Source organism: Siphateles boraxobius, unplaced genomic scaffold (assembly GCF_051911475.1).
Source record: "Siphateles boraxobius isolate OS27281-9 unplaced genomic scaffold, OSU_SipBor_1 130, whole genome shotgun sequence".
NCBI lineage: Eukaryota > Metazoa > Chordata > Actinopteri > Cypriniformes > Leuciscidae > Siphateles > Siphateles boraxobius.
Window position 1 is genome coordinate 20,092,168 of NW_027508734.1, and position 14,121 is coordinate 20,106,288.

General features: G+C 42.4%; 2 protein-coding genes across 11 annotated transcripts in view; both read right to left on the minus strand.

The window, feature by feature from the left end:
• The window catches only part of herc1 (HECT and RLD domain containing E3 ubiquitin protein ligase family member 1), a 43,062-nt gene extending 40,411 nt beyond the window's left edge, over positions 1 to 2,651 (minus strand). For 7 of the 9 annotated variants that reach the window (XM_077228528.1, XM_077228529.1, XM_077228527.1 and 4 more), the window contains exons 1-2: positions 2,467 to 2,605; positions 54 to 997 (exon numbers count right to left, since the gene is read on the minus strand). In XM_077228528.1, the coding sequence (XP_077084643.1) occupies positions 54 to 968 (915 nt within the window). In that variant the 5' untranslated portion in view covers positions 969 to 997; positions 2,467 to 2,605. Of the gene's footprint in view, positions 1 to 53; positions 998 to 2,466 lie in introns of all 9 variants that reach the window. The other 2 variants (XM_077228534.1, XM_077228525.1) reach the window with 1 other exon arrangement.
• A 2,076-nt stretch (positions 2,652 to 4,727) lies between these two features.
• Positions 4,728 to 9,873, minus strand: dapk2a (death-associated protein kinase 2a). 2 transcript variants are annotated; one of them, XM_077228536.1, is made up of 10 exons: positions 9,566 to 9,684; positions 8,798 to 8,865; positions 7,707 to 7,944; positions 7,424 to 7,562; positions 7,128 to 7,257; positions 6,753 to 6,801; positions 6,632 to 6,658; positions 6,395 to 6,547; positions 6,220 to 6,265; positions 4,728 to 5,781 (listed from the first exon to the last, which is right to left on the minus strand). In XM_077228536.1, the coding sequence occupies exons 2-10, from the start codon at positions 8,820 to 8,822 to the stop codon at positions 5,155 to 5,157; spliced, it is 1,434 nt and encodes a 477-aa protein (XP_077084651.1). In that variant the 5' UTR covers positions 8,823 to 8,865; positions 9,566 to 9,684; the 3' UTR covers positions 4,728 to 5,154. The 2 variants fall into 2 exon arrangements, with proteins under 2 accessions (XP_077084651.1, XP_077084650.1); XM_077228535.1 differs by having other exon boundaries at positions 5,071 to 5,781; positions 7,707 to 7,928; positions 9,566 to 9,873.
• Between the last annotated feature and the right edge of the window lie 4,248 nt (positions 9,874 to 14,121).

A 14,121-nucleotide genomic window follows, 5' to 3' on the forward strand; every position in this document is an offset into this window, starting at 1 on the left:
CACTTGTGAAAACAGATTGGTGTTAGTGCATGAGAATTTAAGGGGGGACGTACCAGTGAACGTCTCATCTGCATCAAAATGTTCATGAAGCAGTCATATCCCATCAGCCCCTCCTGGCTCTGCTCCAGGCTGCTGACTCCGGCTGATGCTGCCAGGGCCATTTCAACCCACTCCAGCAGGTAGCGCAGTGACCCTCGTTGGGCTGCCAAGCCCAGCAGCAGCTCACATGCCAGCCTCCTCCCCACCACATCAGCCCCGGAGTTACGCATGGTAACCCCTTTCAGAAACGTGGTGACTTGGGCCAGGCAGTCCAAACCCATTGGTGGAATCTTGCTCTCATTGGCCAAGGAGAGTGGTGGAAGAGAGCCCACCACTTCAATGGCTGTGGTGATGACATCGTTGCAGAGGTTGATCCCTGGACCGGCTGGAGGAAGCGTCCAGCTTTGCCTGAGCAAAGCGAACAGCAAGCTAAGACCCGTTCGCACGCCCATCTCGATGAGGGCGTCTGTACTAGAGCGCGGCCTCTCGTTAACTGCTTGTAAGTCTGCAGAACCCAGAGTATTTTCAGTCGAGTGCTGTTGCTGTTTGACCTTGCCCTTGTCATGGTATTTGTTGGAAAGTGCATAAAAAACCCGCTGCAGGACCAGCAGACGTTTACGTAGGGCAGTGGCGAAGGGCGAGTCTGAGCACACTGTCTTGGCCAGAGCCAGCTGACTGGCCAGCAGCGCGTCAAGATAATGCTCCTGTTCATCGCTGGACAGACACTCTCGCTCAAAGTCCGGCAGCTGAGGGCCCTTCAAACATAGCACCTGCTGAGGGAGAAGAACCACCTCCTTATTGGCCAGCAGCTTGCCATACAGCAGAGCGACGCCTTCACGGGTGGAGATGGACTCGCTGTCCTCGGCGATCCAGGAGCTGTTTAGATGCTCCAACCATTTTAGTTTTACTGGTGGTATCATCACAGCCATGGTGCCACCTTACACCCTCACCCTCACATCTGAGAGATAAAGAGGTAGAGTGACTTAAGGGACACAGAAACATTAATATTTGATACAGATGTGTCAATAAATATTCTTATGTTATAAATATATTAAAGATTAAGTGGGCGTTAGATGATGGAACAATAGGGGAAATAAGCATGCACAAAAAAATATTGTTTTGTTATTATATAATGTTGACAGCTAAAAGGGGGAAAGGATTAATTTAATTGATCAAAAGTAACAGTAAAGACGTTTATAATTTTACAAAATTGTTCACCATATTACTGTTTTACTGTATTTTACTGTATAACCAGTAAATGAAATAATTTGTCAACCCATTGATTATTAACTTATTTATCTAGTCAGCAAACTTTCATAACCAGGTTGACGTTAGACTTTTTTGGGTCTGATCTTCTTTTAACTATGGTCTGTTGAAAACCTGACCAAAAGTATGATACTAATGAAAGGGACATGCATATATAATGTATGAAAGGTTTACACCTGTTTACACCCCTTTTTGGTGTTATATATAGACAGAATTTTGATTATTCTCCACAAGTAACTGGGGAAATATAAGGAACCTGGGTGTATATTCTAATCTGATCTACCCTTTATAAGTTAAAGATTGTCAGCTAAAGCATTAGTAAAACAGCAAAGGAGGTTATTTTAAGCCATTCTTTTGCTCGAAACATTATCATATCTTGCTAATAAGCACTTTGATTTTATGTGAAAATTAGAGTGACATTTCCGCCCAGCTGTTTGCGTTGCGATTAACGGTGTTGGGTTTTGACAACCTTGTGGTTTGCTTATTCATTCAGCTGGCTAACCCATCTTATCACATAGCTTGCCTTGCATAGCCAGCTTTACGTAAAATACAATCTCGAGGAACACCTGTCTACTTAAATCATTATACGACATCTGCAGCATATTTTATATGTATTCAAAAGGAGTGTAACGTTACTTCTATGCCAACGTCTGTAGGTGAAATGGAACTTATAGGCGTTAGCTTGTTAGCATGAGAACAGCTAACAGAACAGTAGAAGCCAACAAGCTAAGCTAATCCACTATCGTTACACTGAAATTATTCCCTACGGTCACAACATATGTTGTGGGCCTAGATTGAATTATCACATTGATAGTGCCTCAAATAAAATAACCGACTGTCTTGTGAGTATATGACTATATAGCACAGTTAGCCAGGCAAATTAGCCCGGTTGTAGAGCTGCTTGTCGGTGGTTGCCAGGCTGTGATCAACTCCCTCCGCCACTCACTTTACATGAGTCAGCTCAGCTGCTGATATTTCACATTAAAATCATGCACCCAAACAAACATCTGCCCCATGTACAAGGCATGCATTTGATACAAATGCTGCTACAAAAACAGATATGCCAATTCAGAAGATTAAACACAAGGTCACATTTGAAATGTTTTGAGCCTGTCGGCTGTCGTGGTAATAAAGAACTGAAAAGGTGAGGCTGGAGCTTACCATAAACTGCCAAAGGCCTATTCAGTGAATGAACGAAAGTGCCTTTCATGGTGATTAATGATCCCTCGGCACCTGTTTGTGACCGTGCATGATAAAAAATACTCGTAATCGCTGGGTTGAGGATCTGGTAAGGCTGAATAATTGAGAGTTGGGAGTGAGCAGAGCAGTGCTCAATCGACTCAGCTACTGTGAAATAAGCAGCAGGCTCAGTGTTCACTGTTCAGTCCCTCCCTATCATTCATTACCCTCACCGAAAAACAGCGCTCACGGCCCTGAGTGACTATACATAACCATACCTGTCTTTTAGAATAAATATGTGTGTAATATATAACAAAAAAATATGCAAGCGTTGTCCGTTATTTGAAGTGCACACACAGTCAATGCAAAATTCACACTATTATTTACATACCAATATAGTATTAATATTTTGAATTAGCCTTTATTTGTATATTTTCAGTTTATATTTATATCTTCATTTAAATGTAAGGTTTGGTATTGTTATTATCATTTCTATTCGTTTTTTTATAGTATTTCTAGCTTTAGTTTTTTTATTTATTTTTTCTCTCAGTTTTAGTAATTGAAGTACTTTAACTTGCAATCATTCCTTTAGTTGTCATCAAGGCAGCATTTCTAATTTTAGTTGAAGTGTTTTTTTTAAAGTTGAGTTTCCATTTATTTATATTTCAGGTCAAAATACATAAGTAATCAGTTTAAAATGCACAGGCTAAATTGGCTACATTCAACCGCTAAACATAAACAGACAAACAGACTGGATTGATAACCCATTTTGATAAGGAAACCAACAACCAATTGTGACCAACGTCACAATAATTTATCACTTCAACTCGATTATTTAATATAATTAAATAAGCATTTAAGTTTAATTTTGAGTGGGACAACATTGTACAGAATGAATAAAAACAAAAATAATGGTTTTAAAAAATGGTGTCTACAGCACACTTACAGATAAAGATTGTCCAGAACTATCTGAGTACACACCGCAGTCTAAAAGGTGGATAATGTGTTTGTGACAGAAGAATTGACACACGTTTGTTCTTTAATTGCAATATTCAATCATCGACCTGTCCAACCTTTATAAGGGACAGTAGCTAAACACCAGTGAGTCACTGCCCTCAGGGTTACCTAACAACAAACACATTATGAGGCCTTTAGATGAAACTAAACAAACTTTTCATGGACTACAAGTCTGTGGGTTCCAGAGGAAATAAGATGTAGACGCTGCCCCCTGTAGGAATAAAATAATAGTGCAAAAACAAGTTTTTTTTCGTGGTGCTTTGTGGTATGCTGAGAACTGGCGAGTGGGAACCACAAGCGTTGTTGCAGCAGAATGTCTTGTGCTGATGTCTGTGACACTGTACTTTATTACTTTGTCAACGAATTCTCTTGGATCTGAAAATGACATAATTCCTAGGGTTCTGCCTTTCCTGATAAAACCATCCACAATTTTTTATTAAAAGGGTTAACAGCTGCAGCATATGAATGAAAAGCTCTGTTGCTCAGGAGAAAAAAACATGTCAAATTAGCATGACAGTTTCTTTTAGGGATTCTGGTCAGTGGATTATCTTTACAGTTGCTCTTGTACAACCGGCTTATGTGTCCTTTCTGTATGACAGCATGTGACAATGACAAATACATTGGGGAAAACCCAAATAAAAACACTGCAAAAAACGTTTTTATTGATAGAAATTGAAAATAAATAAATACTATGTACCCTACAACATGCATGCATTTGAATTTATCAGAATATGGCAGATAGTCCTTAAAAGGATGCTTTGAAGAAACCTTGCAAAGAAGGAATGCAACATAACACTGAAAACAACAATGTATCCAAAATACTTGACTATTAGAAAAATTATAACAATTAAGGCCAACATAATGCTAATGGACACAATGTAGCAGAGTGATATTACTATATTCCCAACAGTTCACTGAGAATCAACATCCCTTTCCAGTAGTTCCAATAGTGTAGTCAATTGTTTAAAAGAGTCTTCACTCTGATAGGTCGACGAGTACTTGCTGGAAGGGGCAACTTATGTCATGCAGACATAACAATCAGTACTTTTTAAACACAATTTAAAATCAAATACTCATTCCTCTGAAACGTTACAGGTGGCAATTGAAAAAAAAGGAATAAAAATGGAGTCTGAAACTCAGGCATATTCAATAAATTAGCAGGGTTTAATCTCTTTTAAGATTTTTAAGACAAATTTAGATTTCTTTCTTTTTTTTGAATGAACGGATTTTTTTTTTTTTTTTTACTTGGTTTAACCACAGCGGGTGTCAATATTTGGGATACATGTAAGTTTAGGATGGTCCTAGCTTCTTGGAATAAAACCTAATATCTAGTGCATATTTTAAAATAACAATAAAAAACTGGTGGCCTTGCAATACCAATACCAATATCTATATATATATATATATATATATTTTTTTTTTAAAAGCATTAATTAATGAGTACTTCCTACACATTTTCATATTAAAAATGTCATACTTTTCCAGACTTTTCAGACCATATTTAACATAAATTGTTCATACAGCATTATATTTGATAGATAGTACAATTATCTGAAAATACTTTCTAAGTTTTTTTTTCATATCTTCAGCATGTTTACCTCGCCAGTGTTTCTATAACGATGTGTGATCAGTGGATGGTGGGTTATTAATACGTCATCTCTGCTGGTCCAGGTTGCTGCCGGTCAGCAGGTCTCCTCCACAGGATCTATTCAGCAACTCTTTCAGTGCTTCATTGACATCGGTATTAAACACGCTGCTAAAGCTACAGTTTGGGAAGGTGACCTGGAATGAACCCACCACTTCCTGTACCCACTGCAGCTCAGCACATAGCTCCTTCTCCAGGGCCTCAAAACGTGTCTGCCTCTCCTTGTATCGCTCGCTCACTCGGCTTACGCTGCCATCCACGCTCCTCATGTCTTCGTGAACGCCCCGTCTCTGGGCTTCGACTTTACGAAACTCATAACGAAGCTGGGACAACTCGTGTCTGATGCTTTCGCTTTCTTCTTTGTACCACATCTCCTTCTCACTGTAAATGGACACTAGTGCATCAATGTCCTCCTGCAATGAGTCGTGGGCCGACGCCAGCTGGCAGAAAGTGCCCTCCATTGCTGACACGTCCTCCTCCACCTGTGCGAAGCGTTCGAAGTTGATGTAGGTGTTATTGGGAGGCATGCTGGAGTGGGACTTGATGGTGTACTCTTTAAGACGTTTCGTCTTCAGCTGCCTACGCTCTCTCTTCCTCTCTGGTGCTTTACTGCGCTCGTCCTTATGCTCATTAGACTGCCAAAAGACAATGGTGTTAAGATTGAGAGAGATCTTTAAAGATTAAGAGAGAGAAAGCTGGAAATAGAGGGAATATCAAAATGCACAGTACTATAAAGCCTGTTTACACCAAAAATAATAACTATAAAGATGACAATAATGATATTAGCAACCACACCCACGCACAATAACATCTGCGACTTTAAATGCTCGGGCTCTTTAAAGCAGTATGGATTCTGATTTGCTGTCAATGTTTTTATCGTTCATTAGTTGGAAAAAGTGGTTCCAATGATATAATTCCTCTTTGTCGGTATTGTTATAGTTGTGGTGTGGATGCTATGAACTGTTATTTTAGGTTTAGAATTTTATCTTTATTGTTATCTTTATAGTTATTGTCGTTGGTGTGAACAGGCCTTAAATGCCTTTCAAGTAAACAATCTCAAGCTGATAACAAACCTTGATCCAAGGGTGGTTTAAGGCATCTTGAATTGTAAGTCTCTTTCTGAAATACATAATTGAGATGGTAATTTATGCCATTTTATTTTAAACAAGCATCATATTTTGCTCTCTGTCACAAGCTCAAAGCTCACACTCAAATACACATGACCTCAGATGATCTCAGCTCACTCACTTGGTGTCCTTTTCCAGCAGTTGTCGTATAAAATACTTGGCAAGCTCACTGGTGTGGCCAAAGAATTCATCATCAAACTCATAGTTCATGGCTGAGATGTTTCCCAGGGTGTCTTGCTTCGTTTCTCCCAGGAAAGGAGACGCCCCGCTCAACCTGCATTTAGAAAGCATATTAGCAGAACATCGCTAAAATCACACATTATTATATTTATAGGCTTAAAAAAAATGGTGTACCTACAGAATATATGTAATAACACCAACACTCCTATAAAAGGAAAGCACTTAATTATTTGAAATAAAAAACAACAATATCAAATAATTTAGATATTTTATTTAATAAACATAAAAAATGTTCTTACCACATATCTGCTTCCAGTCCCAGTGGTTCATAATTCACAATTTCTGGAGCTGAAAACAGCAAAAAACGATATGTAGTAAAGAGGAAAAAAACAATAAGAATTAAAAAAAGTGTGTTAGGGGTCATTCACACAGAACTTGTTTTTGCATTCCACTGTGCTGCTTTTCCATTGTTTTTTCTATGTGAACATGAGCTAGATGGACGTGTTTGACCGTTGCACTCACGTCTACTGTCTTTTTCAGAATGCAGAACTCAACTTCATTCCACAACCCTGCATCTCACGTTTTTCAACGCGAAAAACATTTTCTGTGTGAATGGCCCCTTACTGTGCACGGTTACTGCAGGCTTTAGGGTTTAAACTGAACATATATCATACCAACAAACTCTGGTGTTCCAAAGATGTTTTTAAATTCAACCCCTTCAGCAATCTTGTGGGCCAAGCCAAAATCAATGAGTTTGATCCGGGGAAGTGGGGCGTTCTTATCCAGAAGCATGATGTTTTCAGGCTGCGAACCGGAAAATAAATTACACACAGGAGCACACCCACACTCATGCACACAAAGACGCACTGTTCTACTGACAGAGAATTCTTCAGTGTTCCACATCTGTCAGCGCAATATGCTGTACTGTAATAATCTGGGCAGTGTTCTGAGACCAGTGGGTGTACTGTACCTTCAGGTCAAAATGAGCAATGTTCCTTGTGTGTAAATAGTGAACGCCCTCTAGAATCTGTTTAATAAACTGTGTGGCTTCCTCCTCACTTAAAGACTCTTTCTGTGCCAGAAAGTCGAAAAGCTCTCCTCCAGACACCCTACAAAAATACATAATCTCGTCTCAATAAGGATAAGTAGTTGAACTAAAACTAAGATATGCACTTGAAAAAAAAAATGATGCAAGCGCAAACTCATATAATAATGAAATAATTTGTATTCGCATTAATACAAGCTCTACTCACAGCTCCAAAATCAGCACCACATCTGTCTTGTTCTCAAACACATCATGTAGCATGACAATATTGGGATGCTGAATCTGCTGTAGGATGTTGACCTCTCGCTCAATCTCTTCTCGGAGCACACCTCGCCGGCTGGCATTACTCTGGCGTTTCTTTATGAACTTAGCTGCAAAATCCCGGCCTGAGCACTTTTCACGACACTGCTTAACAATTGCAAACTGCCCACTGAAAGACACATGAACTGTTATAAAACACACAGACAACAATTTCATAGTATAAATATAAATAAATAAATAACCATATACAAAAGCATACATAAAGGTATATATAAAAGGTATATATAGAAAAGATTTTCAGATTTGAAACTACATTGTGGAATCACAAATTTTTAAATTGAGACTTAATACAAGCAAGACACCATAATGCATCTTGTGAGTGTAAAGGAAACATGGGACATTCATTTAAATTAGTGCTGTCAAATCGATTAATTGCGATTTATCACAACTAACATAAAAGTTGTTGTTTACATAATATGTGTGTATATATATATATATATATATATATATATATATTACTGAATAAACAGACAGACAGACAGACAGACATATGTATATACATTTACATAATATATACACATTTATTATGTAAACAAAAACTTTTATGTTAGATGCGATAAATCGATTTGACAGTTCAATTTAATATTTAATATTATTTATTATCAATATGAATATGAATATGAATAATAAAGGATATTTTATTAAATCGTATTAACATAACTTATTGATTTATATTATTAATAATATATTACATATTATTTCAAACAATTTTTTCACACAGATTGTTATTGTTGTTATATTCAGTTCATATCAGGACTCAATGACATTGTTGATGTTTTCGCACTGTTTAAACAGTTTTAATCTCTGATTTTCACAAGCATTGTGTTGGGATGAAAGTTTTGGGTGGGGCGAAGGACTCAATATGTCCCCCTATACATGGCACTTATGAATGCATCTGTGTAATGTGTATCATCACGTATTGCAGCAGCAATCAGAAACTAAATCATGAAATCACTAAGTAAACAGCAAAGTTCTTACCTTCCAAGTTCCTCTCCAATCTCATAGAAATTCTCAACCTGCTGCTGCTTGAACACAGCCATTGTGATCTTATTTAAAACAAAACAAAAACTCTTCTTAGATTTACTGGACAAATAGTATACACAAAGACTTACAATAGTTTAAAGAACAATGTAAATTATCAATACATGTCAGTCAAAATGGCCCTTTATTGCATAGGCCTACTATAGACTACAATAAGCTGATCATATATTATAGTTTGTTGTGACCAAAATTTTTCATGATGAAGGGACAAATTTAGATCTTACTCAAGTGTGCAATATAATGTCGAGGCCTCGACTATATTTAGCCTAAATTTATCCACGGAAAACGGGTGTCTAGAATAAAAACAATTTAAAAAAAGATTTAAAATGCAAATTGCAAATGCAAAATGGGAAATACTGTTTTGACAGATGTGCTTCCCATGCTATTTGGTGTACATTTTGATACTATGACAGATGTTAAAGGAGCTCATCTTGAGAAAGAATGTTTTACCTGACTAACATGACAGCTTTATCTAACCTACTAGCAGTCACCCTAAATCTTTATCGTCACAACACCGGATTACCATATCTCAAAAAGACGGTGTAGGCTGCACTTCTTTGCATTCGAAAAAATATCTAGAAATAGACTTAGCCTACACGAGCATGAGCAGACAACTGTAATAAAAAAATGATTAAAAAAACATTTAAGGGTTTAACCAAAGAGTTATGTTTATATGTTTAAGATCAAAAGTAGAATTTAGCCTACCTGCTGTCATCACCAACAAATATTACGTTCTGAATCCTCTCATGCGTCTTTCATAGAGGACAGCGCACTCGTCGTGAGTCCCGGCAGCTTGTTTCTAAAAGTGGACACGCCACCTGTTGAACTCATGCCTGAGCGTAAAAACTACACAGTGACAGGCTTGTCCCATGACTAAAAGAAATTACCCAACATAAAGGATTCTTCTGAATTATATTCATGTCACCTGCCCGTTTAGTCGCAATGGCGCTGACTGCAGTCCGTTTCAGACAGATTAATCAATGTTGTTCGTTGTCTCATTCCTCTGTTCTCTTAACTGCTGACATGTGCTAAACATTATCACTTGTAACATGTGGCAAATAGTTGATTTAGTTTTTGTTGAAGTAATGAAACACTTGCAAACAGGCTTAAGCTACTTTTTAAGTAAATATAATAATGAGCCTAGCCTACTTTTAACAAAGATTTATTTTAATAAGACTTTTAGTTGTAGCCTACAGTTAAAGCTATCAAAATTATTAAATTAATTCAATCATTTAAATGTTCATCATAGAAGAGGTGTATTCATGTCTTTGTTTGCATGATTGCTATAAAGTCTTTTTTTTCAGTGTTTACCAAAAAAAATTTTTTATTGCAACAAAAAAATATACAGACATTTGTACATGAATATTTTACACCTCACAACAAGTAGAAAAAACATACATAAGAATATGTAAAAAAATAAAATAAAATAGGCCATGCCGGGGTGAAATTACAATAATTTTAAGTAACAAAAAGCCTCATAAGTCTTTTTTGCTTTTTTGTTCTTAATTTTATCTAATGTAGCCTATTACCATATAGTTTAATCTCTTTTATAAAGTGCTCAAAGCTTGGCTTAGCTTTAGTCCATTTTTTCACATGAATGTGATATTTTCCAAGTAAAATAAAAAGTTGTATAAGGAAGCACATCGTACTTTTGAAATCAACATTGTCCTGCACAAAAAATACTACGTCATATATATCAATTTGTAAACATGTTTCAAACAGCCTAGAAATTAAATTTGAAACATCCAACCACAACATTTTTGAATATATACAATAAAAAAAGAGTCACAGATTCTTTGGCATTGCCACAAAATTCACATAAGTTTTCAATATTCAAGTGGACAGGGTAAATTCAGTGTACAATTTCATAAGATACCTCTCTAATTTTATTATTAATAAAAAACTTATTTGTTATTTGCCCAACTGAGGATGACATCACCAGCCCCAGAGCCCAGCCACCCTCCGCCTCTACCTTGGCTCCTCCCTCCTTCGGCTCCTGGGACACTCGCCCTTAATGGTCTAGCGGGCTCCCTCGTCCCTCCTGCTCCGTCTTGGTCAGACATCACTCTGCCAACACTACGGACTTCCGGGTCTTCGGCTCCATCAGGCTCCACCTTCCCTCCGGCTCTGCTTTGGTCCTCAGTCCCACTGGCTCCACTCAGTCCTCTGGTACCCTGGCTCCCCGGACACACGTCACTGTGGGGCGCCTCGGTCGCCTGAGCCTTCAGTGTGGACCTATCAGCTCTCCATCTCCGCCTTCTTAACCTCCATCGGCTCTGTCTCCGTCTGATGTCCAACTGGTTAAACTGGCTTCTTCCTCCGTCGACTCCGCTGGGCCTTCATCCTGGCTGTTGTCTGGGTCCCCAATTGGCTTCCCCTGCTCCTGGCTCCTCCCTCTGTCATCTCCTCTCATCTCGTGTCCTACCCTTCGCCTGCTCCACGTCATCCTCCAGAGCTCCCTCTCTCCTCGATTGGACTGTTTACGGGATGCGGACGTGCCTTCCGGGAGGGGGGACTAATGTAACGTTTAGTTCTATGTTCTTAGTTTCATTGTGTTTCATTAGTTCCCTGTGCTTATTAGTGCTAGTTAGTTTCTATAGTTCCTAATGTACGCACCTGTTCTGTTTTCCGTTGAATACTCCATCTGTGTATGTTCTTGTCAGTTCTTGTCACGTGTCTGTCCTGTCTCGTATTGCACATGGGTGTCTTTGTTATGTTGGGCCATGTGCTCTTGTCATTGTTTGATCCCTCCCCCTCGTTACCTGATTAGTGTTTGAGTTCTTCCACCTGTTCCCTCTTGATTTGTTCCCTATTTAAGTCTCTTCTTGTTTGCTGTCTTGGTCGGATCTTTGTCTTATGTTACCCCTGTTCCTTGTTATGGTCTTCGTGTTCTTGGTCAGTGTTTGTCATTCTAGTTCAGTTCTGTTTTATGTTTCATTGATTATGTTTTCCCCCTTGTGGGTTTTTGCTTTGTGTTTTTGTTTTCATTTGTTAATAAATATCCTTTTACTGCACTTGAGTCCTCTTCTCCACTTTTTGTAAATTGTATCGTGACAGAAAGATCCGACCACTTGTGGACTCAGCAGCATGGAAGACGAGGAGTTTAACTGGGTGAATTTGGATGATAATTATATGGACGACGATTACTTGGATTGCCCGGACTACACCATCGCCACATTTGGGTCAACCCAATTTTCGTCCATCTGTAGGGACAGCTCAGGACCTACTTCTCGCCGTCACGGACGGAGAAGGAGGAGGAAATGGCCGTCTGCCCAGCGAGAGACTGTTCACGTCCCGTCTGCCCAGCGAGTGACTGTTCACGTCCCGTCTGCCCAGCGAGAGACTGTTCACGTCCCGTCTGCCCAGCGAGAGTCTGTTCACGTCCCGTCTGCCCAGCGAGAGACTGTTCACGTCCCGTCTGCCCAGCGAGAGACTGTTCACGTCCCGTCTGCCCAGCGAGAGACTGTTCACGTCCCGTCTGCCCAGCGAGAGGCTGTTCACGTCCCGTCTGCCCAGCGAGAGACTGATCACGTCCCGTCTGCCCAGCAAGAGTCTGTTCACGTCCCGTCTGCCCAGCGAGAGACTGATCACGTTCCGTCTGCCCAACGAGAGACTGATCACGTTCCGTCTGCCCAGCGAGAGACTGTTCACGTCACATCTGCCCAGCGAGAGACTGTTCACGTCCCGTCTGCCCAGCGAGAGACTGTTCACGTCCCGTCTGCCCAGCGAGAGACTGTTCACGTCCCGTCTGCCCAGCGAGAGACTGGTCACGTCCCGTCTGCCCAGCGAGAGACTGATCACGTTCCGTCTGTTCAGTCTGGGACAGAGCCAGAGATCCCCTTTGGCGTGGCCGCCAAGGTTGTGACGGACTATCTGGAGCGTCTGGCTCGGATCTTGGAGATGCCAGTCCCTGCTGTTCCGGTCCCAGAGGCAGAGCCAGTGCCTGTCCCAGAGGCAGAGCCAGTGCCTGTCCCAGAGGCAGAGCCAGTGCCTGTTCCTGAGCCGGAGGCAGAGCCAGTGCCTGTTCCTGAGCCGGAGGCAGAGCCAGTGCCTGTTCCTGAGCCGGAGGCAGAGCCAGTGCTGTTTCAGAGCTGGAGCCCATGTCGGTTCCGGACCCAGTGTTTGTGTCTGTTCTTGTAACTGTTTCAGTTCTTGTGGCTGTTCCTGAGCCGGTGTCCGCTGTTTCTGAGCCGGTGTCCGCTGTTCCTGAGCCGGTGTCCGCTGTTCCTGAGCCGGTGTCCACTGTTCCTGAGCCGGTGTCCGCTGTTCCTGAGCCGGTGTCCGCGGTTCCTGAGCCGGAGTCACCGCCCTGGCCGCCCGTGGGGTCTTCACCGCCCTGGCCGCCCGTGGGGTCTTCACCGCCCTGGCCGCCCGAGGGGTCTTCACCGCCCTGGCCGCCCGAGGGGTCTTCACCGCCCTGGCCGCCCGAGGGGTCTTCACCGCCCTGGCCGCCCGAGGGGTCTTCACCGCCCTGGCCGCCCGAGGGGTCTTCACCGCCCTTGTCGCCCGAGGGGTCTTCACCGCCCTGGCCGCCCGAGGGGTCTTCACCGCCCTGGCCGCCCGAGGGGTCTTCACCGCCCTGGCCGCCCGAGGGGTCTTCTGGTTTGCCCTGGTCACCCGATGGACTGTCTGCTTCGCCCTGGGTGCCCGATGGACTGTCTGCTTCGCCTTGGCCGCCCGATGGACTGTCTGCTTCGCCCTGGGTGCCCGATGGACTGTCTGCTTCGCCTTGGTCGCCCGATGGGTCTTCTGCTTCGCCCTGGCCGCCCGATGGACTGTCTGCTTCGCCCTGGCCGCCCGATGGACTGTCTGCTTCGCCCTGGCCGCCCGATGGACTGTCTGCTTCGCCCTGGCCGCCCGATGGACTGTCTGCTTCGCCCTGGCCTCCCAGGAGTAAGCGGTCTGTTCCTCCTGTCCCGCCCTGGTCTGTCCCTCCCGTCCCGCCCTGGTCTGTCCCTCCCGTCCCGCCCTGGTCTGTCCCGCCCTGGTCTGTCCCTCCCGTCCCGCCCTGGTCTGTCCCGCCCTGGTCTGTCCCTCCCGTCCCGCCCTGGTCTGTCCCTCCCGTCCCGTCCTGGTCTGTCCCTTCCGTCCCGCCCTGGTCTGTCCCTCCAGTCCCGCCCTGGTCTGTCCCTTCCGTCCCGCCCTGGTCTGTCCCTCCCGTCCCGCCTGATGGAGCGTCTGGTAGCCGCTCCGTAGGGAGGGGGTAATGTCACGTGTCTGTCCTGTCTCGTATTGCACATGGGTGTCTTTGTTATGTTGGG